Raw genomic sequence first — 27,969 nt, 5'->3', positions numbered from 1 at the left:
GATCAAGGCTTGTGGTTGTGTGTTCTTGAAGAAGATTCAAAGTTTGTGAAAGATTTAGTAAAATTCTAGATCCAATCCATAATTCAAGATGTGATCCATTGTTGTTTATGCTTGATGCACCTTTGGTGCTATATTGATGAGATTTGCTTGCTTACTTGATACATTTTCGTGCACAAATTGATCCAAGATCACAAGGTGTTTGGTTTTATGTTTAAACAAGTTTTCTTCTCTTTATTTGCTGTTTTTTTGAAAACTGTGTTGTGCAAATCGATTTACATCTTGTGCAAATCGATTTACACAACTAAAAACTGCGCAGATTTTGAAAACAGAGTTATGCAAATCGATTTACACTCTGTGCAAATCGATTTACACTGGGCAGAATGCTGATTTTTGTGGTTTTTAACTTGTTTTTGGTTCTAACTCATCTTCTACTCCATTCTTTTGATATTTTCTTTGAATCACAAGTTAGAGGCCTAATTTCTCTCTAATTTCAATGGACTTAGGGCGTCGATAGGATGAGAATCCAAATCCGCAAAATTATGTGATTGAAATTATGGATGAAAGGAGCTTTTAATGTGGTTCCATCTTTTGTCTCTCTTTATTTTGATCGATGAAAGTCTTAATACCTTGAGAATTCTTATGGATTCTTGGTAAAGACTAGATCACTCACCATTTTTCTTTTCGTGCGGTATTGCTTTCGGAAGGCGATCTACATATCGTTCTTCTCGCATGCATTAGCACATAAAGTTTTGACCGGCCTCGTTGTAGGGTGATTTCTACATAAATCACTTGGCGATCTACTTAACATAGCGCAATATTTCGTGTCCCGAATCAAAAAGATCAAATATGGAAGAGAATTGTATGCGGTTGATTTAAGACTTGTGGAGGTTTTTATCGTGTAGTCGCTATGATTTTATCAAGCTTCTGATAAACCCCATTGATTTTAAATCCAAGAACATCCTTCACTCACCATCGATCTTTATTACTAACTTTGATAACATACTTGACAAGTTTCAAGATGGTTATCTTTAACATCTAACAATTGACTTTAATTTCCGCACTTTTATTATATTGCTCTTTATATTTCTCGCTTTATCGCTTTATTTTATCATTACATCATATTTACATTCCGCCATTTTCTCTTTGTCCATTTGGACGTTTATAATTCCGCTATTTTCCTTTTGTCCATTTGGACATATGTTTATGTTTCCGCCATTTTCTCTTTTGTCCACTTGGACCACACTTTACTTTTATGCTAAAAAACTAATAAATAACAAAAATATAAAAAACACCTAAGGCTCTCTTTTGGACTATTGGTTACTATCCCTAGCATTTTGGAGATTCGGACTTATGGACTTAGTGCCTCTGGACCCTTATTCTGATATTACTCTGCTGTTATTCTGTCTGTCTGGCATTGGATTGTTGTCTGTTTATGTGTGCAGGTATTTCCTTGAAAGCCCTTGATGGTTAATTCCAAGGCATTGAGATAAGGATTTTACCCAAAAACAGCCGTTACTCTGCCCGATATTCGTCAGAATTTTAATGTGCTTAATGCGAAGTGGTGCTAAGATAATAAGTTCATCTGGATCCCCAAGTGATAATGTTGGTTTAGTATTGATATTCCAAAGGATGGGAAATCTACCTTGACTCTCAATGTCAAGTGTTGGCTTCTTAATTTGGTTAGACCGTTCCTTTCCTTAGCTTTTACTTTACGCAATAGGATAGCCTCTTCATCTCCTCCCATTCTTAAATTTTCAAAATCTTCTCCCTTTTTCCAAAATATTCTTGTGTTTGTAAAATCTCTTTTAAAATCTTTTCTTTAAAAAATATCTTTTGCCCTTAGTGGCTTTTTCTTCAAAAGTTTAGACACTGTTAATTATCGAAACGAGTGGTTATACCCCACGATTTTGAAATTGATTGATATAATGAGATCTTTTCCGCGTGAGAGAGCTAGTGGCATACTCGTCGATTTTATCCGAGTTGGAGCCCTTCTTTCATTAGCGATGCAAAGAACTCGTTTGTTCTCATGCTCAAGATCAATGGCTGAGTATTTCTCTCCAACGACGATAAAGTGTTTATTCGTTTTAAAAATGTTTTCCCTTTAAGCGGAACTACATTAGCTCTGACTTCTCCATTGCACCGAGGAGGTATGTAGGCCCAAGGCTTAACGTCTTGCCGAGCTTATTTTAAAAATAAAACAAACCCTTTTTTAGCACACACACAACACAGATTTTCAAAAAGGTTCTGTGGAGTACCACAGATATGAGGGGTGCTTTAAACCTTCCCCTCATATAATCAACACCCGTACCTGAGATCTCTTTCTTGTTTTAAAAACAGAACTTTGGGTTTTTCGTTCTTTTCCCTTTTCCTTTGAAAAAATAAAGCGCAGTGGCGATTTCAAACGAAATATTGATTCGAGTCAATCCCATGGCTTCGATATCAGATTTTCCCCGCTACAACGAGTATCTGGATCGGTTTGTAGTGGTGTTCATTGATGATATTTTGATTTACTCTAAATCAGAATCAAATCATGCCGAGCATTTGAAGTTAGTATTGCAAGTTTTGAAAGAGAAGAAGATGTATGCGAAGTTGTCCAAGTGTGAGTTCTGGTTGAAAGAAGTTAGTTTTCTTGGTCATGTTATTTCGGGTGATGGTATTGCCGTGGATCCGTCCAAAGTAGATGTTGTGTTGAGATGGGAAACTCCAAAGTCGGCTACCGAGATTAGAAGCTTTTTGGGATTAGCCGATTATTATAGAAGGTTCATTGAAGGATTTTCTAAGTTGGAACTTCCGTTGACTAAGTTGACTTGTAAAGGTAAGGCTGTTGTGTGGGATCTTCAATGTGAAAAGAGTTTTCCTGAGTTGAAGAAGAGGTTGACGTCGGTACCGATTTTGATATTGCCTAATCCAGAAGAATCTTTTGTGGTTTATTGTGATGCTTCTAAGATGGGTTTAGGAGGTGTGCTTATGTAAAATGATAAAGTTGTTGCTTATGCGTCAAGGCAACTAAGAGTTCATGATAAGAACTATCCTACGTATGATTTGGAACTTGCTGCTGGTGTGTTTGTATTGAAGATTTGGAGGCATTATCTTTATGGTTCTAGATTTGAAGTGTTTAGCAACCATAAGAGTTTGAAATATTTGTTTGATCAGAAGGAATTGAATATGAGGCAACAAAGGTGGTTAGAGTTGTCACCGATGCTTTAAGCCGAAAGACTTTGCATATGTCGGCAATGATGGTTAAGGAATTGGAATTGATTGAGCAATTCAGAGATATGAGTTTGGTGTGTGAAGTGACACCTAAGAGTGTTAGATTGGGTATGCTGAAGATTAATAATGACTTTCTGGATAGTATCAGAGAAGCTCAAAAGTTATTTGTGAAGTTGGTAGTTTCGATGGTTGGAATCGATCAATTTGAGAGTGATGACTTTAAGTTGGATGCGTATGGTGTGTTGAGATTCCGTAATCGAATTTGTATTCCTGATAATGTGGATTTCAAGAGAGCGATTCTTGAAGAAGGTCATAGGAATAATTTGAGTATTCATCCAGGAGCTACTAAGATGTACCAAGATTTGAAGAATTTGTTTTGGTGGCCTGGAATGAAGTGTGATATAGCGCAGTTCGTGTATGCATGTTTGACTTGTCAGAAGTCGAAATTGAACATCAGAAGCCTGCAGGGTTAATGCAACCATTAGAAGTTTCGGAATGGAAATGGGATATCATTTCAATGAATTTTGTGATGGGTTTATTGAATACCGTGAGAGGACATGATTTGATTTGGGTGATCGTTGATAGGCGTACGGAGTCGGCTCATTTTGTACCTATTAACATCACTTTATCCAGTTTTGAAGTTGGCGGAGATTTATACCAATGTGATTGTTAAGCTGCATGGTGTTCCTTTGTGTATTGTTTCAGATAGATATCTGAGGTTTATTTCAGATTTTTGGAAAAGTTTGCAAGTAGCACTGGGTTTAAGTTGAGGTTGAGTTCGGCGTATCATCCTCAGACAAATGGTCAGATGGAGAGGACTATTCAGTCATTAGAGGATTTGTTGAGAGCTTGTGTTCTTGAGCAGGGAGGTACGTGGGATACTTATCTTCCATTGATCGAGTTCACTTACAACAATAGTTACCATTCTAGTATTGGAATGGCGCCTTTCGAAGCATTATATGGTCAGAGATGTAGGACTCCATTGTGTTGGCATGAATCTGGTGAGAGTGTAGTGCTTGGAACGGAGATTGTTTGAGAGACGACCGAGAAGGTTAAGTTGATTCGTGAGAAGATGAAGATTTCTAAGAGTAGGCAGAAGAGTTACCATGACAAGAGAAGGAAAGATTTGGAATTTCAGGCGGGTGATCATGTATTTTTGAGAGTCACGCCAGTGACAGGTGTGGGGCAAGCATTGAAGTGTAAGAAGCTCATTCCTCATTTTATTGGACCGTATCAGATTTCGAAAAAGGTTGGGAATGTGGCGTATAGAGTGGCGTTACTGTCGAATATTTCGAATTTGCATGACGTGTTTCATGTGTCGCAACTTCAGAAGTATATTTCTGACCAGTCTCACGTGATTCATATGGATGATGGGCAATTACGGGATAATCTCACAATGGAGACTATGCCGGTACAGATTCAGGATCACGAGACGAAGACGCTTAGAGGCAAGGAGATTGTTTTGGTGAAAGTCGTTTGGTCGGGAGCCACCGGAGAGAGTATGACGTGGGAATTGGAAAGCAAGATGCGAGAGTCGTATTCTGAGTTATTTGATTGACGTAAATTTCCGAGGACGAAAATATTCTAAGTGGGGGAGAGTTGTAACAATCGTTTTATTTTAAGTATTTTATGTTTTTGTGTGATATGTGAATTAATTGATGATTGTGCTATTTATGCGTTAATTATGTGATTACTTGACATTATGTTATTTTATTGGGAATTATTAGTATATAACATGAGTTAGTAAGTCAATTAGTTAGTGGGCCAGAGATAGAATTGGTAATTGAGAGGTGCAAATTAGAGCCCATTAGCAATATGACAAGTTAGTAAGAGTTAACAAAACAAGGAAATTTGGGAAAATAGAAATTAGAAGCTCATTTGGAAAAAGAAGAGAGAAGAGAAGAGGAGAAGCTAGGTCAAGGTTCCCAATTGAAGATAGAGTTGTCTTCAATCCAAACTCAAGGTAAGGGTGAGATTCTTTCATGATAAGGGAGTATATGAGGATGTTTATGGTGGGTTTTGACTATATGAGCCTTGGTTGTATGTTGTAGAATCTTAGGGTTTATGTTGGATTTTCATGAAATTATGCTTGAAATCATGTTTTTGATGAAGATTGTTAATGAATGATGTTAGATATTGATTGTATGTGCCTTTAATTGATGTTTGAGAATGGTTTTGGGTGGTGAAAGTGTGGTTACACAGGTCTGTTATCGCTGTTTTTTTTTTGCATAATCGCGCGTGCACTAAGCGGCCTCTGGTCTACTAAGCGACCCTTGAGAATAAATTTGAAAATTTGCGAGCTCCTAAGTGGATCGGGTCCTCTAAGCGGAGACGCAAAAATGGCTTGCTTCTGTTTTTAGTTCTGCGAAGCGCGCTTGAGCCTGCTAAGAGAACCTTGCTGTTGAAAACTTTTTGAAACTTCTATTGAATATATCTTTTGATCCATAACTCTTTTTTAAGTGCCGTTTGAAACTCCGTGAAGCTTTAATCAATATCTATCTAATTAAAATGGTTTGAAAAACCTTTGGAAACCTTTTGAAAGTTTTTCTTGAAATGTATCGTTTGATATTGTGATTGATGTTATGAAGTGAGATATTGTTGTATGGTGATACAACATAGCGACGTGATTGCAAAGTGATGCATTACTATGAATAGTAATGATTGTGTTATTTTCATTGAATTTCAATATTGAATTGATGATGTTTAGTCGTCGTGACATGTTGTAAATGTTGTGTTTGTGTCGATGTTGTATCATTGAGTCACATCCACTGCATGAATAGACGATGGCCTGAAAATGGCAAAAAGCGACGATGTGACCAATGGCAACTTTTGAGATGATGGGAGTTTTACTCCAAATGGTACAACATGCATTTGCATAAGTTGAGTCGCATATGAATTGCATTTGAATTGTTGAGATTATGAGATGTTTGTTATGACGTGTTGATAAAATACCTATGAATTCGATTATGTTGTCATAATTGGTTAATAACCTTGTTGCCGTTTAAAAGTTGTTTTGTGATGAGAAGTGGTGAACGATGTATGTTCGTTTCCTTGCTATGAATATTATCATACGTTCCTTTATACTGTTTGATATCTCACCGCTTCTGTTTGAATATTACCCTTTGTTGGTAACGTGCAGTTAATGACGTGGAGTAGTTATTTACCTTTTGTAGCTCGAGTCGGTGTTTATGCTCTGATACGTTGCACTCGGGGGATGTTTGCTTGTCTTGGCTTACGTTGATATGTCATGATTGGATTTGATGTTGTTTTATGGAGATTGTTGTTGGCATGTTGGCTATACTCAACTTCATGCTTACTGGCCTGGTAGAACACTTCATCCCTGTATCTCCATGGTACTGCCTTGTTACTCAAGTAAGGAACCGGACCATGTAAAGTGATGGTCACTGGGGATCTCTTTACTGGCACTTGATATATAAGGCTTGTAGGGAATAGTGATCACATCAATTTCATCATTCACATCCGCTCTCGGACGATCAAACTAAATACAACCGTCATTGGTCATTTTCTAGATACCAATCCTCAAATCAACGCAGCCCTCTGGTCGAACCATACATTTTCCGAAATCTAAACAACAACCCGGGTACACACCTTTTGTAAGCAACCATTCTTTCATAAAAGACAATGGAGTTCTCAGCAATTCGACATCAGTAATCAAATTCAACTCTTCATTCGGAAAGATAGCTTTCACGGCGGCCTTCCCATGTAGCGGCATGGGATTTTGGAGAATATTAGGCCCCTCAGGTGCGAATCATAACACCTTTTGATATCATGCCCCACGGCACCGGGATGATAATCACACTTCGCATTAGCATCATAACTAGCAGGCAAGGTATGAGGAGGTCCCATAGTGCGGCGTTCAACCAAATGGAGCTCTAACAAATGAGGCAACAACTGGGCATACGGCATTGGCACTGGATCGATTTGCCTCTTGGGCATTGGCTGGTAGCTATTCTGACGAGGAGCATAATTCTGCTGATGCTGCTGTTGAGACTGCTTAACAGCAATGGGAATAGTGACTACGGCCACTTGCTAATACAACCCCTGACGTCCCTTACCTTTATGAGCATATGCAACACTAGACTCACCTTTCTCTTTCTTGGCATAACTGCTGAATGGCTTCTTGCGCCCAGAACTGTTACTAGCAGGGCTCCCATCCTGAATCCTTCCAGATTTGATACCGGTTTCAACATGCTCTCCAGCCAAGACAAGCTCTGTAAAACTCAGAGTTGTACTTTCAGTCATGTAGTACGGACCTTTGAGAGTATTGGTAAACATGTCAATAAATTCATGCTCGCCATAGGAGGTTACACTCTGGCAGCAAGCTTGCGCCACCTCTAACCATACTCCTTAAAGCTTTCATTTTATCCTTGTGTCAGATTCTGCAGCTGAGTGCGGATCGGGGCCATGTCTATATTGTACTGATCATGTTTCACGAAAGCCTTAGCCAGGTCCCTCCATGACTTAATATACACGCCTATCAACTGCATCTACCACTCAAGTGATGCCCCGGACAGACTGTCTTGGAAATATTCCATCAACAGCTTCTCATCATCGAAATACGCGGAGATTTTCCGATAATAAGCTCTTATGTGGGTCTTGGGACAAGTAGTACCTTTGTACTTCACGAAATCTGGAACTTTGAACTTAGGTGGAAAGCAGACACCAGGCATCAGACCCATGTCAACAAGATCAAATCCCAAAGTACCATGATTCTCAATAGCCTTGAGCCTTTCCTCTAACACACGGTATTTCCTGTCGTCAGCTTAATAACCTTGTTCCTCTTCAACCATGGTAAATTGATCTTCATGGTGATCCTCCTCCAGATGAGGGATAGGGCCAGTAACATTCCTTCTGAGATTATGAGCTTGCACTCTTCAGGAGTGGGCTGAACTCTGATACGGACACGAGGTTAAGTCTGGTCAACGGTCTGCTCTTCAAGAGTTCCCCAGTAACCACAGGCGTATTCTCGCTACCAATGTTGACAACAGTGGGCGTCTCTACCCTGATTCTCAGCTCTTCCTGACGCTGAGCGATGTTCTCAATCACCTCCATAATCTGGGCCATCTGGGCCATGGCCTGAGTTCTCATCTGTACCAAATCGTCCTTGGGTTGTTCCATCTGTAACCTCTGGTTAGAGCGAGTGCTGTAACGGTGCAATTAAGGATGAGCAATCACTGTTGAACAGAAAACCTGATCAGTAACAAGAATACCATTTGGCCCACCTGTTATGCATGAATGTATGAAATGCATGAGTATAAATGCAAGCGACATGTTTAATATTTCCATCCGTTCAATACTTTGATTCATAATTTCAAGCAAACTATAAGACAAAGAGATAATAAGCTTTGCATAAGAACAAACATATCATATAACAATCAACCTGTAATATAATACATGGAGTTTAATACGGATCCTTCAAACAAGCATATCCTCTCAATAGATTGATCCGATCAACAAGCGTAACACCCTTCTAAACCCCCGCGGAAATTATAATAATAATCAGAGTAAACATAAAACAAGGGTTCCACAATTAAGAAAAATAATTAAAACCATAAACCGTCTGTCATGCTTTATTAGGAATGAACCACAAAATATCAAAACACATGATCAACACAGCGGAATATCATTCAACGGTATCGTAAGACATCACCAAAACATAAACCAAATGATACATAATCCAAAACAACAAAAATAGAGTATCATAAGTAACTCTAAGTCTATCGCTCCCCAGTGTTACAAATAAGAGCATGACTCGACACGAACTACGGACTAGCCTATGAGGTATGCTCACCAATTCAAGATGCCGCTACTCCTTAATCTGAAAAATATCAACATATAAGGGTGAGTCTCATTCACAATTAACAAGTGTTATTAGATCATAAACAATAATATATCATCAGTTTACCATTCACCCAATTGCATGTATTCAGATTTTCAAGAAAACATTCATCAACAATAATGCAATTACATCACCGACTACAACACTGGAAACCATCCAATCATGTCATAATAATAATGCATATGTAATATAATGACACTATGCATGTGGTACCAAACGTGGGATTAACCCACCCGACCGATCCAACATCTTCAAGATACGACCCAACCAGCACAAATTTCACATAATGGGAATTATGCCCTCACTGATCCAACACATCTTCTGGATTCAGCGCCATATGATTTATGTATGAATGCACACACATAACATACTTACAACATCACCGATCCGATGTGCTACATCATCTCATTTTAACTCACCATCATCATCAATAACAAGTATGTACATGCCTCAGCATCATTCAATAATTCATACTATATCAATCTCAACAATCATCACAATCGCAATATAACCATATCATAATCACATCGATCACATTGTTACATAAGGCCACATATGTCGACAATGCATAACATCAACAATTAATTTAATCGAGGTTTTAAAAATAAAATTGCCTAACATCTCAAAATATTATTTAATTAGATAGGATATTTAATTATGGACACAATGTATGAAACGACGCTTAAAACAGACGTACAGTTCAAAAGATATGAGTTTTACAAAATAATATTTTTCTGAAAATTGTCAGGTGTAACCGGTTACAGCAGGGCTGTTACCCGGTTACACATCACCGTCACTGTATTCACTATTTTTCACGTTCAACTGTAACCGGTTACAGCAGGGCTTTTACCCGGTTACACATCATTGTCATTGTATTCGCTATTTTTCACGTTTAGCTATAACCGGTTACAGCAGGGCTGTTACCCGGTTACAGTACCCCAGAATGCCCAATCCACCTATTTTACAACGCTGTAACCGGTTACAGTAGGGCTGCTACCCGGTTACATCGTGCCCAGAACCAAAAATCTCAGTTTTGACAGCATATCAGTCCCACTACTCATACCATCTCATACCAATATAAATTTCACATCAACACACCATTAATTCCAGCCATTGAACATAGTTCTAACATCACACAAATCCAATTGACATCCATAATCATTCATACACATTATATTGCAACAAAACTTACAATTGAACCTAAAACCTCAAAATCCTAAAACCTAACATACATCATAATTAACACGAACAACAACCCCAATTCAATATTATCATCTAAAACTCAATATTAAATGATAATTGTAAGAGTCCACCTTTACCTGAATTCAAAACTTGCTTGAGTGCTCTCTTCCTTTTCTTCTCCTCTTTCACGTATTATGTCTTCTCTCTACTTGGCTTCTTCTCTTCTTTTTGGCTTTCTATTTATTTTCCACAAAAATCCTATATTTTATGAAAACAAGGAAATTCACTTAGTAAGGGCCTATCACTTAGCACCCTTCTTTTACTAAACACAACACCAAGCCCAATAACCTTCTTTTACTAAACACAACACCAAGCCCAATAACCTTCTTTTCTCCAAATTCTCCGTATAATTGAATAATAAAACCGATTAATTCAAAATAACTAATTTAAATTCCGATTAAATTAATTTATGAAATTATGAGGTGTTACAACTCTCCCACACTAAAAGAGTTTTCGTCCTCGAAAACATACCTTAAGTAAACAGCTCAAGATACGAGTCCTTCATCTAACTCTCCAGCTCCCAAGTAACATTTCCACCTGTCGGTCCTCCCCAAGCTACTCTGACCAAAGCTATCTCCTTACCACGCAGTTGTTTCAGCTTCCGGTCTTAAATCCTCATAGGTGAGGTCTCAACCGTCAAATTGTCTTTCACCTGTATATCATCCACTTGGATCACATGAGAAGGATCAACAATGTATTTTCTCAGCTGCGACACATGGAACACATCGTGTAAATTCCCAAGTTTCGGCGGTAGAGCAATACGGTAAGCTACTTTTCCCACTCTTTCCGTAATATGAAATGGACCAATGAAACGCGGCGTCAACTTCTTTGACTTCAAAGCTCGCCCAACACCAATCGTAGGAGTAACTCTCAGAAACACATGATCTCCCTCTTGGAACTCATGTGTTCTCCGCCTTTTGTCATGGTAGCTCTTTTGACGACTCTGAGAAGCCTTCATTTTCTCCTGAATCATCTTAATCTTCTCGGTAGTTTCTTGAACAATCTCTGGCCCAATTACAGTACTTTCACCAGATTCATCTCAGCATAATGGCGTCCTACACCTTCGACCATACAAAGCCTCAAACGGAGCCATACTAATACTCAAATGATAACTATTGTTATAAGTAAATTCAATCAAAGGTAGGTAACTATCCCACGCACCACCTTTTTCCAACACACAAGCACGCAACAAATCTTCCAACGATTGAATCGTCCTCTCTATTTGACCATCAGTCTGCAGATGATAAGAAGAACTTAATCTTAACTTAGTACCCAACGCTGTCTGCAAACCTTTTCCAGAATCTCGACGTAATCCTTGGATCTCTATCTGACACGATACTCGAAGGAATACCATGCAGAATCACTATCCTCTTAATATACAATTGATCTAACTTCTCCATAGGATAATCCATTCTCATCGGTATGAAGTGAGCAGATTTCGTCAATCTGTCCACAATAACCCAAATAGCTTCACAGTTCTTAACGGTCCTCGGCAAACCGGAAACAAAATCCATGGATACGCTGTCCCACTTCCATTCCGGAATAAACAACGGTTGCATAGCTCCATACGACTTCTGATGTTCAATCTTCGACTTCTGGAAAGTCAAACAAGAATAAACAAACTCAGCGATCTCTTTCTTCATTCTAGGCCACCAAAACAGCTTTTTCAGATCATGATACATCTTGGTAGCACCAAGATGATGAATACTTAATCCACTACGGTGTCCTTCCTCTAGAATACTCTTCTTTAGTTCGGCAACATCAGGAACACATACTCAATTACCAAACCTCAAGATATCATTCTCATCAATTATGAATTCACCTCCTTTGCCTTGGTTACTCAAAGTTAATTTATCAACCAACTCAACATCAATTTTTTGACGCGCTCTAATCTCATCAAGGATACCACTTGTCAACTTTAACATACCCAATTTAACATTGTTAAGAGCATCTTCACATACCAAACTTAAGTCTCTAAATTGTTCGATTAAATCCAATTCCTTCACCATCAGCATCAACATATGTAAAGACTTCCTACTCAAAGCATCCGCAACAATGTTCGCTTTACCCGGATGGTAATTCAATCAAAAGTCATAATCCTTAAGAAATTTTAACCATTTCCTCTGCCTCATATGAAGCTCTTTTTGATCGAAGAGATACTTCAAACTCTTATGATCACTAAATACTTCAAACCTCGAACCATACAGATAATGTCTCCACAATTTCAGTACAAATACTATAGTTGCCAACTCTAAATCATGAGTCGGATAATTCTTCTCATGAATCTTGAGTTGTCTCGATGCATAAGCCACTACCTGTTGATTCTGCATTAATACGCCACCTAATCCCATCAATGAAGCATCACAATACACCACAAAAGATTTTGTCGGATTCGGCAAAATTAGGATAGGAGCACTAGTTAATCTCTTCTTCAACTCTTGGAATCCTTCTTCACACTTCGAATCCCAGATGAATGCTTGACCATTTCTAGTCAACTTAGTCAACGGCAATGCTAATTTCAAAAATCCTTCTATAAATTTTCTGTAGTAACCTGCAAGACCAAGAAAAGTACGAATCTCTGAAGTAGACTTCGGAGCTTCCCATTGAGATACTGCTTCTACCTTTGTCGGATCTACGGCAATACCATCCTTGGAAATTACATGACTAAGAAAACTTACTTCATTCAGCCGGAACTCACATTTTGACAACTTATCATAAAGTCTTTTCTCTTTCAACAATTCCAACACAACTCTAAGATGTTTCGCATGCTCCTCTTCGTTCTTGGAATATATCAGAATATCATCTATAAACACCACTACGAACTTGACGAGATAAGGATGGAAAATCCTATTCATATATTCCATAAAAACACCAGGTGCATTAGTCACTCCGAATGGCATTACCTTATACTCGTAATGACCATATCTCGTTCTGAATGCAGTCTTTTGAATATCGTCCGCTTTCACACGAATTTGATGATACCCCGATCTCAAATCAATTTTACTAAATACACTTTCTCCGACCAGTTGATCCATCAAATAATCAATCCTCGGCAACGGTTACCTATTCTTGATAGTAACCTTATTCAGTCCACACACAACCTCATGGAACCTTCCTTCTTGTTTACCAACAACACTGGCGCACCCCATAGTGAAACACTAGGACAAATAAATTCCTTCTCAAGCAATTCTTCTAATTGACTCTTCAATTCAGCCAACTCAGATGTCGATATTCTATAAGGTTCCATTGACACAGGACTAGTTCCAGGAATCAGATCGATAGCGAATTCCACTTCTCTCTTAGGTGGCAACTCTCTAACATCTTCTGGAAAAACTTCTGGAAAATCACACACCACTGGCAATTCATTACTCACTGCTTTTCCTTTCATCTCCATTAATGCAAATAACATAAACACGACTGCCCCATCTTTAACCGCCTCATCCACCTGTCTCGCAGTCATCGCTAAGTCCTCGATACTAACCTCTTTAGGAAAAATAACCGTCTTCGTAAAACAGTTGATATGAACTCGATTGAATTGCAACCAATTCATCCCCAGAATGATGTCAAGTTGTTCGAGCGGAAGGCACACTAAGTCCATTCCAAATTTTCTACCAAATATATCAATAGGACAATTCAAACATGCAAATGAAGTAGTCACTGAACCCAACGCAGGAGTGTCAATAACCATTCTTCCATTTATACTAGATATCTTTAAATTTAATCTCTTAGCACAATCTAATGAAATAAACGAGTGAGTCACACCAGTATCAATAATTGCAATTAAAGGTGTGCCATGTATGAAACACGTACCTTTAATCAATCTATTCCCTGGAGTAGTCTCTGATCCAGAAAAAGCAAAAACCTTCCTGCCAGATTGGTTCTTCTTTGGTTTTGTGCACTGTGGACTAATGTGACCCTCTTCACCGCAATTGTAGCAAGTCACAGTCTTCATCCTACAATCCGCAGCAACATGACCCACTTTACCACACTTGAAGCACGTTTTCTATTCAGCCTTACACTCATTCCTACGATGTCCGACTTCGCCACAATTATAGCATCTAACAAAATCCCCAGAATCTCCCCCACTAGGTCTTTTCCCATCACCAGCTTTTGGATTTCCTTTATCGTATGGCTTACCTCGATCCATAGGTTTCTTACCCTTCTTTTCAATCAACTCGCGAGAGTGAGATGACTTCAGCCTAAGGTTATCCTCCTCAAAGATTCTGCTACAGTCTACTAAATCAGCAAATCGGCGAATCCTCTAATACCTGATGCCTTGCTTGATCTCGTCACGAACGCCATTCTCAAATTTGATACACTTTGAGAATTCACCAGCTTTGTCATTATTGTAGTGCACGTAGTACTTAGCCAACTCAAAAAATTTGGAAGCATACTCCGGCACCGTCATACTACCCTGTTTCAACTCCAAAAACTCAATTTCATTCCTTCCCCGAACATCTTCAGGAAAGTACTTCCTCAGAAATTCCCTCTTAAATATGGCCCAAGTAATCGCTATGCCGTCAGAATCTAATTCAGCTCTAGTAGAAACCCACCAGTCATCAGCTTCCTCGGATAACATGTGAGTGCCATACCTCACCTTCAGATTTTCAGCGCAATCAATCACCCAAAAGATCCTTTCGATTTCCTTTAGCCACTTCTGAGCACCATCAGGATCGTGAGTGTCGTTGAACAATGGAGGGTTGTTCCATTGAAATTCTGCCAATTTCCTATTCGCACCAATCCCAGCTCCATTCGCATTCTCTCCTAGCATGCCAGCAATCATACCCAGAGCCTCAGCGATCACATCATCATTTCTTCCACCTCTTCCTGCCATTGCTTTGCTAATCACAAAATAATTTCTATTAGCACAAAAGTATCGACAGTGTCAACTCGCACTAGTCGCATACATAGGGAAAGACTGACACTAAGACTCTAGTCACAACGATCGATTATGCTCTGATACCCCTAGTGTAACACCCTTCTAAACCCCCGCAGAAATTATAATAATAATCAGAGTAAACATAAAACAAGAGTTCCACAATTAAGAAAAATAATTAAAACCATAAACCGTCTGTCATGCTTTATTAGGAACGAACCACAAAATATCAAAAACACATGATTAACACAGCGGAATATCATTCAACAGTATCGTAAGACATCACCAAAACATAACCCAAACGATACATAATCCAAAACAGAAAAACTTAAGTATCATAAGTAACTCTAAGTCTATTGTTCCCCAGTGTTACAAATCAGAGCATGACTCGACACGAACTACAAACTAACCTATGAGGTATCCTCGCCAATTCAAGATGTCGCTACTCCTTAATCTGGAAAATATAAACATGTAAGGGTGAGTCTCATTCACAATTAACAAGTGTTATTAGATCATAAACAATAATATATCATCAGTTTATCATTCACCCAATTGCATGTATTCAGATTTTCAAGAAAACATTCATCAACAATAACGCAATTACATCACCGATTACAACACTGGAAACCATCCAATCATGTCATAATAATAATGCATATGTAATATACTGACACTATGCATGTGGTACCAAACATGGGATTAACCCACCCGACCGATCCAACATCTTCAAGATACGGCCCAACCAGCACGAATTCCACACAATGGGAATTATGCCCTCACTGATCCAACACATCTTCTAGATTCAACCACCATATGATTTATGTATGAATGCACACACATGACATACTTACAGCATCATCGATCCGATGTGCTACATAGTCTCATTTTAACTCACCATCCTCATCAATAACAAGTATGTACATGCCTCAGCATCATTCAATAATTAATCATATATCAATCTCAACAATCATCACAATCGCAATATAGCCATATCATAATCACATCGATCACATTGTTACATAAGGCCACGTATGTCGATAATGCATAACATCAACAATTAATTTAATCGAGGTTTTAAAAATAAAATAGCCTAACGTCTCAAAATATTATTTAATTAGATAGGATTTCTAATTATGCACACAACGTTCGAAACGATGCTTAAAACGGACGTGCGGTTCAAAAGATATGAGTTTTACAAAATTAAATTTTTCTGAAAATTGTCAAGTGTAACCGGTTACAGCAGGGTTGTTACCCCGTTACACATCACCGTCATTATATTCGCTATTTGTCACGTTCAGCTGTAACCGGTTACAGTACCCCAGAATGCCCAATCTGCCTATTTTACAATGCTGTAACCGGTTACAACAGGGCTGCTACCCGGTTACATCGTGTCCAGAATAAAAAATCTCAGTTTTGACAGCATATCAGTCCCTCTACTCATACCATTTCATACCAATACAAATTTCACATCAACACACAACTAATTCCAGCCATTGAACATAGTTCTAACATCACACAAATCCAATTGACATCCATAATCATTCATACACATTATATTGCACAAAAACATACAATTGAACCTAAAACCTCAAAATCCTAAAACCTAACATACATCACAATTAAAACGGACAACAACCCCAATTCAATATTATCATCTAAAACCCAATAATAAATGATAACTGGAAGAGTCCTCCCTTACCTGAATTTAAAACTTGCTTGAGTGCTCTCTTCCTCTTCTACTCCTCTTTCACGTATTCTATCTTCTCTCTACTTGGCTTCTTATCTTCTTTTTGGCTTTCTATTTCTTTTCCACAAAAATCCTATATTTTATGAAAATAAGGAAATTCACTTAGTAAGGGCCTATCACTTAACACCCTTCTTTTACTAAACACAACACTGAGCCCAGTAACCTTCTTTTCTCCAAATTCTTTGTTTAATTGAATAAAACCGATTAATTCAAAATAACTAATTTAAATTCCAATTAAATTAATTTATGAAATTATGGGGTGTTACGACAAGCGTGATGGTGATAAAAAAGAAATCAACAAATTAAACAAACTACTCCCGAGCGTCTTCATGATCTGGTCTCTGGGTGAGCTTTCGAATGATCTCGTCCTTTGCTTGAAGTTATTCCTTCAGAATCTTATTCTCTCGTAACACTTTGTCAAACCAAGCTTGGCTCCTGTGAACCTAGAATTCCAACCTCTTCTTTTGTGCGAAAGCTTCACTGACTCAGTCATTGCTGCCCTGAAGCTTTGACATCAAACTTGTTGTTTCTGCCTTATGCTGAACCCGCGCTTTCTTGAGCTCATGTTTCCTCTCTAGTACTCGGCCTTCAGCTTCTTCCAAGGCTTTCCTTAATTCAGCAACCTCATCAAAAGCACCCGAGGTATTAATAACTCATTGACTCTTCTAAGACTTCGCCCTTCTGCTAGAACCTTCACTACTCATCTTCAAATGGCGACTCAAAACCAGCTTCTCCTGATTGGCATCATAAAGCTGCATAGTCAAATCCAGATTCTCTCCATGAAGCTTTTCATTGGCATTTGTCGTCTTCAGAAAGCTACCCAACGACACATCAATATGAAACTCGGGACATGCTCGTATAACGGTTCCTCAAGAGGAAAAGGCAAACCGTTGCATCCGGCTCTCTTCTTTAACCACTCCACGTAATCAGGATGAGCAATGTAGTCTCTTTCACCCAGATCCGCCTTAACTTTCACTCAGAAGTGAATCCATGCTCTGACAGCTCTCTACAAGGCAGCGTCATCTTGTAGCACATCATAGTATATGGTTTCTTTCATATGCTGGTCTTTGTGAGGACCTACCAAAGCAAAACTCAATTGCCAGACATCAAGACATGGGTTGTAGTTAATATCACATCGAATTCCCATGAGAGGAACATTATCAAATTCCCCACAATCGGAAATCATCTCATCATCTTTCCAATCTAACTTGGACATGTACCAGGGAATGTCTTTGGCTCTCAACCTCATCAACCTCTTCGCCCAACTCAAAGAATCTCAAGTAGCTACGAATGCTCCCTTGCAAGGCAAATGATTCTTGAACCACATGTACAATAATGGAATGCAATAATTCACAACACCTCCTCTTCCCTTGTGGTTTCTGGAATGCACTGAATGGTACACATCTCCCAAGAAAGTGGGAACAGGATTCCCCACCATAAAGATGCGGATGGCGTTGATGTCCATGAAATCAGGTACATTGGGAAACAAGACTATCCTGTATACGCACAAGGCCAAAAGAATATTGAAATCTTTCCAAACCCCTTGAACAGCAGCAACATGTGCTTTATTCAGTAGAGGCTCCACATAGAAACCAGAATGGCTAGCCTTAGATTCAAGGTTAGCTTCCACCCATGACTTGCTCAAATAAAGAGTAGGCGCTAACTGATTAGACGATGGAACACCCATATTGATTTGGAACGAAACCCGATGTTCGACCCGAACTCCCATTAGATACGAATACTCTTCCAAGGTAGGCATCAACTGAAAGTCAACAAAAGTGAAGCAACGCAAAGGTGAATTGTAGAACTGCAAGAGAGTGTGGACACCCCTCTCCTGATATACTGTCAGAGACGAGTCCAGAATACCTAGTATCTTTCCATAGTTCCTCTCAAAGATGACTTCATTCTCGGGAGGAGACCTCTCAGCCAAAGCCAATAACGAACCCAAAAAAGGCTTCGTGAATTTGTATCCGATGTTGTGACTCTTGTGCGGACTCATTTTGGGAAGACTGTTGCTTAAAATTAGAATCAAAGATAAGGACACCTGGAAAGTAAAACATGAATGTTAAGATGATGCAAAAATGCTATGCACATAATACAGGATCAAGGTTCCAATATATCTGGATAAAGCTGTGTTGATTATGGAAATAAACTGATTCCGAAACCAAATTGAGCATTCTAAAAAAAAAATTCATTACAACGACACAAGTTCAAAAGTTCGGCACTAATCAGAACAAGCAATCCGGGTAGGTAGGAGCCAAGGTTTCCTGTCCCATCCCAAACCTCTCAAGTATGAGTCCTAGACACAAACAGGATGTCCCTAATGGTCGCCAGGAATTTCGAACAAACAATGAAAGCGCCTGCCTAGTGCAATAATCGTGTAGGACAACGATCGCCTCACCAAGTTCTCTCCTGGTTGTGGAATGTTATGCCAACCCTATGTGCCAAGCGCCACGAGAGCCAACATAACTATCCACGCTAATCTAAGTGTATACTTGGTCTGGGTAGTGTACCTTTTACCTCACGGTAACAACCCTCCTACCAAACTGAAAACCAGCCAACACATCATAACAAATATCCAGAAAATGGAAAGCGGTAAACACATAGATGAAAATGCAAGCAAACAATATATACATGATGATAGCAATAAACACACAAACACCCACTGAAAAGAACATAAGCAAGAACTAGGAATGACACTCGGGATGGACCAATGATAGGTCAACAGTCCCCAATGAAGTCTCCAGCTGAAGCAACTGGAAAACTCATCGGAAAAAAATAAAGTCGCCATCGTACATATATTTATCCTACACGAAGGAATGGAAAATATCAAAGAAAACCAAATAAAACTATAAATAGTCTCAGAGAATAGGTAAGGGTGTCGATTATGCAAGGCGAAGGTATTAGCACCCCTCACGTCTATGGTACTCCACATGATCCATTATTGCTAGTTTCTAATCTAAGGGTGTGTATGTGTATCATTCAATGTGCTAAGAAAAAACATGCAATGGAAGAATAAGCAAGGTAGAAAGAAAGTTAGACAAAAAAAAGAAGAAGAAAAGTCCACTCGCTAGGGCGTCCGCACCCTGTGCCTACGTACCTCCCATGTACAATGGAGAAGTCAGAGCGCCATAGTTCGGCTCAAAAATTTCTGTTTCTATCTCGATTCGCGTCTCCTAGAGAAATGGAATCGAGTACCTAAGGGAGCATGTAATGAACAAGCAACGTCACAAAGATCCTAGCAAACATCAAGTAAACATGTGAACAGACATTGTAGATAGAAAGACAAACACGTAACAGGCATACATGAATGTGGATTTGTGAACAGACATCACAAGTGACATCATACGAACAGGCATCGCAGATACAAGATATACACGTAACAGGCATACATGCATGGCAGACATCTAACATGCATACACGTTAAATGTGAACAAGTAACACAAATAAAATGCTAACAAGCATCACAAACAACATGTAACAGGCATACATGTGCAACTGTGTGAACATGCATCACAAGTGATATCATACAAACAGGCATCGCAGATAAAAGACATACACGTAACCGGCATACATGCATGGAAAACATGTAACAGGCATACATGTCAAATGTGAACGAGCATCACAGATATCATACAATCAGGCATCGTAGATAAAAATAAGACATACATGTAACAGGCATACATGCATGGCAGACATGTAACAGGCATACATGTCAAATATGAACAAGCATTAAAAATATATCAAACGAACAAGCATCACAGATAAAATGAGACATACACGTAACAGGAATACATGCATGGAAAACATGTAACAAGCATACATGTCAAATGTGAACAAGCATCACAACGATGTCATACAAACAGGCATCGCAGATAAAACGCACATCAGACAACATACAATAAGCAAGTACATCACAATAGCACACGATAGCATACAATCGAGCTCGGCTCATGAAGCAAACAACTACCAAAGTAGTGACCTGGGGACAAGGAGATTGCTTTAGTCCACGGAGAAAGTCCTCCGAAACAAACAAGCAAAAGACAGGGCTAACGGGGAAAGTCCCCCGAAGAAAACAAGATGACCAAAGGGAGCTTTAGTCAACCAGGGAAAGTCCTCTGGGACAAACAAGCTATCAAGGGAAGCTTTAGCCAACGAGGAAATTCCTCCGAGGCAAACAAGGTGTGAATGGGAAGAAAGGGGAATAGCAGCCTGTGCGTTCGTGCACAAAGCATCAGCATCGGGTGACGCGAGGTAGACAAAGTATGGGGATCCAACTGCAAGAACCTTGTTCCACTTGACATACTCGATAACTGGATCTGGGGCCGGTTCAAAAACAAGCAATGCGTAACGTGCGCTAACTGAACAGACTCAATGAGACGTGGCGGAGGTTGATTGCGAACCCTCTCCGCTTGTCTAAAATGAGGACTTAACGTTGTTGCCTTCGAATAGGTCTTATGGCACCATAACACCCTGCCGCAAAGCTCAAATATAAACTTGCACTGTCATGGCCACCTAGAGAGGACTTCCAGCTAAAAGATGAGTGTCTATCCTACTTCTCATGGCAATATATGATGTGGAATGAGGATAAAAAGGAACACGAGGTAATACCGAACGGATAGCAAACCCGCAATGAGCAAGCAAACGAAAGCGGGAAGTCCGAAAAACTTTGTGTAAGCTGCCATCAATAACAATATGAGTCAGAAAGTCTAATCATCTGACATTAACATCAAGAGTCAGTGTAAAAGCGAATCTCGAGTCGGAATGTATGCTCGTACACATTCAACACACCTGCGCAAAAATGATAATCCAGACAAGCAATGGAAAAAATATAATCATGATCAAAAGATGTCATGTCCCATAAATAAAGTGGAACACGACGCGCACGCGTCTATCAGAGATCTCCTTCGAAGCCTTGTACAAGCTAGCAAAAATGTTAGTAATAACAAGGAGACAAGTGTTATGATTAATCATGAACATTGGAAAAAGAATGGGAAGCATAAGGCACATGTACATGAATTAAGTAAAATTGGGCAAAAGTAACAGTGGTAATCGGCTACATGAGATAGGTAATCGTTTACATTAATTCAAAATTGAAAAACAAGGCAAACTGCTTCAGTGGTAACCGGTTACATCAAACAGGTAACCGGTTACATCAGTATAGGCAACACAAAATATTGGAAAAAAGAGTCATGTAACCGGTTACATCCCTCATATAACCGGTTACATCAGTAACAAAATGTCATACCCTAATTTTGACCCCCCCTAAGATATCACACCTCCAGGAACTTCATCAACTCAAGGCAAGTACCCAAAGCAGTCTCTTGCTTATCTAACACTCAGTCAAGGGAGTTCAAAAACAAAGAAGCTCAAGCAAAGTATCAATCAATAAGAAAAGGACCTATAATACAAACATAGGACTCAAATGACTCATTTATCCACCTATGTTGATTAGACACCAGTCATCAGGAATCAGGTTTGCTCAGGTCATCAGACTAGGGTTTTGAGCTTATCAAGGACTAAAATCAAGGCCCACATCTGGGAAACCCTAAAAAGCTCCAGGGCATCACTCAAAGGGCTCAATCATCTTCAAATGATCCCTATGACAATATCCAATGGGAATTGTACTTCAATTCAAGATCCACAGTCATCAATTTCATCTGACCTACAAATTAGGGTTTTTGACCTAATTCACCTGGACAGTTGACTTTTAATCAGGACATGGCTCCACAACTCAAAACATGGTTCAAGAACTTTTATTACCTCAATATGTTCCATTCATATCATTCATTTGAGGAGGAGAACTTGATTCATCACAAAAGTCCAAGATTTCACTTCATTTGGAAAAAGTCAACTGTATAAGATCACCTTTGACTTTTAGGGTTTTGGATCAAACCATGAATTTTAAGGATCAATATCATCAATATATTATTATTGAAGTCATTTGGCCAAAGAAAATCAAGAAAATCCATCAAGGATAAAAAAGTCAACAAAAAGTCAAACTGGTGTGTTTTGACCTAGTTCATGGATCTCAAAATTTCACCTACACAACTCTAAAAACTTCCAACATGAAAGTTGTAGATCTTGCAAAATAAAACAACTTTTCACATTGGAACTTTTTTCAAAAGATCAATCATTTGAGAGATATGAGTTTTGAAAGTTATAGGTCATAAACACTTGGTGAAATATTAAGTGTTTTTAACCTAGTTTTCTTCAAACTTTAAGCCCATTTTACACAAATTTCCCAAATGATTTTGAAGAAACTCCAAACTAATGAATTGAAGTACATGTTAAGGGCTTTCCAAATTTTGCTCAACCTTCTCCAAATTCATTTTGAGCTAAGAGTTATGCTTGTTCAAAATTAGGCCCGTGTAGTGAAATTTCAAGACATGACCAACTTTAGTTTTGGCCAAAATTGTGCAAATGCCTCTACCAATTGATGCTACATGACACATAATACATCAGTAGAGATGCCATGCATTAATTTTCATCATTGCATAAGGATTGAAGAATATTCCCAAAAGCAAGGTCCTAGTGCCTAGGGGCCGAGTAGATTAATTCAGAGGTTTTCAAAGCAATCCAAGTGCCTAGATAGCATCAACAAGGTCCTAGGAAGCTTTTGCAATCATTCATCCATAGCCAGAAGCTCTCCACCATCACCACGACCTTCACTTTCAAAGGTAAGTTTTTGAACTCCACCTCTTTAATTCGTGTACTCTTTGTGTTAAAACTCAATACCAGTTCATTCAGTGTCATCAGAGGATCAAAAGCCCTCTATCATCATTCATTTATTCATCAATATCATCATTTAACTTTATTTTCAATTTTTAGGGTTCTTCACGTATTTTAGTTAATTCAGTAGCTATAGTCAATTTTAGCCTATTTTAGTTACATATCTGGAATCGTGAGTGAATTTAGAACAACTTCCATGTTTACATCATGACCATTGGTTGAAAATTGAGCAAGTTAGAAAATTCAAATTTTTCGAGCTTGAGGTTAAAGACGACAATGGCCATGGCGCGCAAAATTCAAATCCCGGGGGTGAAGTTTATTATATTTTTAGTGGTAGGCGTTTTATAAACGAATTCATCGATTGCCCTAGTGGCCTCACATGCGCTCTTAATACTCCCTTGCCCACAAAGGTTTTCAACTTTTTTTCAAAGGTTTTCAACTTTTTTTGAAACATAATCAAATGGATGCATGTTATAGTCACCAACTGGCGCATGGCCCAGTGGTGTTATTTTGAACTGGTGACTTCAAGGGCGTGGGTTCAAACCATGGTGAGGCCAAAACCAATTTTTTACCACTTGTTTATTTCACTTTTCTTCACAACTTCACACAATTAATTAACCAATCAAATTAAATCATTTCCTCTTGATTTTTCACACACTTGTCATTTAACATATCTATTTTATGAATAATAAAAAAGATCACAAAAATATTAATTATTTGATACATTTTTATTAGGTTTAAAATAACATATTTTTAAGTATTTTAAAGTACTTTAAATATAGTTTTCACTTGATTTTCATAACCTAATCACTTTGTAAATATTTTTTTTTAATAAAACCCTAATCATTTAGGTCTTAATTAGGTATAGACTTTGTCTTTACCCTAATTAAGTTGACTTTTGTCAATTTTCAAACTATTTTCATACTTCGACAAACAGACGACTAAGGTTTTCATTCAACAAAACCTTACATCCAACATAACATTTTCAACTGTTTTCTTAAACAGTAAACAAATTTCAATGGGCCTATAATAGAGTGTAAGACCCAACACCTTTTTCTTTTCATAGTTTGTTTTCAAACTCATCTTTAAACAGAAAACCTCTCATCTGTTTTCAAAACTTTCATCTCGGTATTGAAGGGCATTATTCCCGGTGAAACTCTTCATATACCTATGTGACCTAGTGTCCATCTTCACTTCTTCTGTTTTCAAAACAAAAACATTTCAAAACTGTTTTCAATAAACATTCTAAAACTGTTTTCAATCAAACTCTCAAACTGTTTTTCAAACAACAACAACTTCAAATCAATTGCACTTGGGCCTCTCCTTGAGTCTAAGACCCAATCCCCTTGTACATACATCTTCAAAGGCCTCCTCTTCATCCAGGTTAGGCTTTATAGCTTTCAATTTACAAGCTTTCATTTAAATTATTGTCAAATATCAACTGTATATATATATGCTATTTAGAACTCCGTCTGAGAACAACCTTAGGACAAATAAACTATATATATATATATATTATAGGACTATGGCCTAGAATTGAGAATGTCTTCCCGGTGAAGGATCTTTCCTAATTAGAATTCCTTAGTTTAAACCTCAAGATGAATTATTCCCGGTGAAACATCTTGGAAAAACCAACACATCTTTCTCTTGTGCTATAACAAGGACCCTCGATTAGCCTCCTCTTGGGCTTACAATACAAGGACCCACATGCTTCTTAAAAGCATATTCACATCTTTCTCTTGAGCTTGTATACAAGGATCCATCAGGTTTCTTATAAACATAGGAACAGGTCTTTAGTCACATTTTTAGCCTACCCTAGTGAGTTTCTTCTATTCTTTAAACCAGACTTCAAATAAGCCAAGAATGTCTCAATCTCAGTATTGAGTTCACCTTTTGGAATGAGAGACATGGACAGTTTCTGTCACCCATATCTTTAATCTCCAGTGAATCTTCTCCTAAGCAGAGTCTAGGTTCTATATCTGAAATATCCTCAACCAAAGTCAGCCTAAATCTTGGGCTCTAAACAAGAAGTCTAAAACAATTCCTTTTAAGTCAAATCCCCTGGAAAGGGTCAGCCTCCAAAATCAATCTTTTAGTGTCAAAAACCCCTGTAAAGGGTCAGCCTCCAAAACCATTCCTTTAAAGTCAAAACCCCTGGAAAGGGTCAGCCTCCATCAATTCGTTCATTTTCACAAAATCCCTGGAAAAGGTCAGCCTCCAAAATCAATCCTTCAAATCCAAATTCCCTGGAAAGGGTTAGCTTCCAAATCATCTTTCATTCAAACCTTCAAAAACTCCCCAGTAGATTCAACCCTAGGTCAGTCTCAAAAAAATTCCCCAGTAGAGTCAATCTTCAAACCTGGGTCTTTCATTCATCAATCCCTGCTTAATAAGAGCACAATCCTCAGAAGGGTCAACCTTTAGTCTCTAAACACTAGAGCAATCCTCAGTAGAGTTAGCCTTAACCTTGGGCTTTGTACAAGGCAGATACTCCCCTCAGAGTCAAAAATCCTACTCATAAGTATTCCCCTATCCAGAGTCAGCCACAACCTTGGGCTTTGTACAAGGCAGATAATAGAGTCTCCACAGTGAGTCCTTCCCCATCAAGTAGCCACAACCTTGGGCTTTGTACAAGGCAGATAAACATCATTTTCTGTGTCAAAAGATTCCTAACCTTTAGGATCTTTTCCCCACTAAGTCAGCCACAACCTTGGGCTTTGTACGAGGTACAAAATAGAGTCATCCATAGTCTCCAAACTATGTTTCCTCAGCAGTCAGCCACAACCTTGGGCTTTGTACAAGGCAGATAATAGAGTCTCCCTAGGTAGAGTCAGCCACAATTCTGGGCTTTATACAAAACACTAAAATAAACCTTTCAATCAAATAAAATAAACACTCTCCAACTAGAGTCAGCCTCAGTTCTGGGCTTCATACAGAGCACAAATTTCCTCATTCAAAGTCAAATTCCCAGTGGTTAATAAAAAACCTTTTAAGCCTCAAGCTTGGGCCTCATACAAGCCAGTCAAAATCAAATCTTTTATACAGTAGATAGACATGACTTATCTCTATAGAGAGATATTTCTCCTATTTCACTACATTCAAACAAACAAACAAACAAACATTTCAATTTCAAACATTCTCCCATTTAGGAATCTGAAAGGCATGCTCTGGCACATCCCCGGACTTGTACAACTTTCCCTAATTTGGTTGAGAATATTTCTTTCATTCAAGAGACACGCGACTGGAATGCTTGTACAAAACCAAGTAAGGTCCCTCTCTTAATGAAACAAACTCAGCTTTTCTGTCACTTAAAATGTTTGTGGTGGAATAGTAGAAATACCTCTCTGTAAAGATGACTTCATGTCTCTTTCCTGTAAACACAGATTTAATTCAAAGCTTCAACCTTGAGCTTCAAGCAAGGCACCAAAAAAATCAATTCATTTCCCTAATTAGTTCCCCGAACTACAAAAAGCTCTGACTTCCATTAGGGATATGTAGGTATGAGATTCACAAGGAATCTCAGCGAGCTAATCAAAAAACCAAAAACAGTCAGTTCATCTATCTTTCATTCAATTCAATTCAATTCTCTCTCCTAACAAAAAGGAGAAACTTTCCCAATCAATTAACAAACACAAACACAAACACATAGACACAGAGAAGGTTCCCGTAGAGTACTACGGATATGTAGGGTACTTAAAACCTTCCCTAAGTATAACTGACCTCCCGGACTCCAGAACTTTTGATTAGGTGAAATCCCCACACCTAGAAAACTCTTAGGGTTTATTTTAGATCTTTTTCCCCTTCCTCCTTGTAGGATAATTAAAAAGTTTGTGTGCTATCGTAAGAAGAACTGAAATAAAATTCATCCAAAGGGCGCCTTTCTCCTTCCAAATTTCGCGTGAAGGGTCTGGCGTGCCGTCCTCCCAAATGAAACGGGGAGGTAAAAAAAACGACACCACAGAAAAATGGCGACTCTGCTGGGGACAAGTAATAACATTGGTTTTCATCCAAACCAATGGTTGACCTGTGCTGGTCCAACCCCAATGAGGAATTAGGGATGCCAAATTCCCCCTCAAACAAGAGAGGTCTTGCCTAACCTCTGTGTCATTTCATGTGTTTGCTGCATTTCTACTTGTTTATTTTTATGGGTTTTCTGTATCGGGAAAGGGCTTAATTCCCCCTTGTGGTGAGAAATTCCTATACCCGGATTTGAGTGCAACTTAAGATAGGATTGAGGATGTCTTCCCGGTGAAACCCTCTAATATTGGTTCCCAAATCTACTCTTGGGATTTACCTGGCTGG

At 38.6% G+C, this 27,969-nt stretch overlaps 2 protein-coding genes across 2 annotated transcripts; both read right to left on the bottom strand.

Annotated features, from left to right (window-relative positions):
- Positions 1-14,315: 14,315 nt before the first annotated feature.
- On the bottom strand, positions 14,316-15,146 carry LOC131623122 (uncharacterized). Its single transcript, XM_058894136.1, has 3 exons — positions 14,910-15,146; positions 14,581-14,726; positions 14,316-14,535 (listed from the first exon to the last, which is right to left on the bottom strand). The coding sequence occupies exons 1-3, from the start codon at positions 15,144-15,146 to the stop codon at positions 14,316-14,318; spliced, it is 603 nt and encodes a 200-aa protein (XP_058750119.1).
- A 3,065-nt stretch (positions 15,147-18,211) lies between these two features.
- LOC131623121 (uncharacterized) lies at positions 18,212-18,934 on the bottom strand. The gene has a single exon (XM_058894135.1). It carries the CDS (start codon positions 18,932-18,934, stop codon positions 18,212-18,214), a length of 723 nt encoding a protein of 240 aa, XP_058750118.1.
- Between the last annotated feature and the right edge of the window lie 9,035 nt (positions 18,935-27,969).

This window comes from Vicia villosa, unplaced genomic scaffold (assembly GCF_029867415.1).
Source record: "Vicia villosa cultivar HV-30 ecotype Madison, WI unplaced genomic scaffold, Vvil1.0 ctg.000052F_1_1, whole genome shotgun sequence".
Classification (NCBI taxonomy): domain Eukaryota; kingdom Viridiplantae; phylum Streptophyta; class Magnoliopsida; order Fabales; family Fabaceae; genus Vicia; species Vicia villosa.
Note: the sequence above shows the minus strand (reverse complement) of the source record. Positions and strands in the feature narration are given on the sequence as shown.

What these genes read in the sequence shown, in the direction of transcription:
- LOC131623121 (XM_058894135.1), bottom strand. Translation starts at nt 18,934, where the DNA reads ATGAGTCCGCACAAGAGTCACAACATCGGATACAAATTCACGAAGCCT.
- LOC131623122 (XM_058894136.1), bottom strand. Translation starts at nt 15,146, where the DNA reads ATGGCAGGAAGAGGTGGAAGAAATGATGATGTGATCGCTGAGGCTCTG. An exon ending in ATTGCGCTGAAAATCTGAAG is followed by an intron (nt 14,727 to 14,909) that starts GTGAGGTATGGC and finishes GAGTTGAAACAG; the next exon opens with GGTAGTATGACGGTGCCGGA. An exon ending in GAGATCAAGCAAGGCATCAG is followed by an intron (nt 14,536 to 14,580) that starts GTATTAGAGGAT and finishes AGACTGTAGCAG; the next exon opens with AATCTTTGAGGAGGATAACC.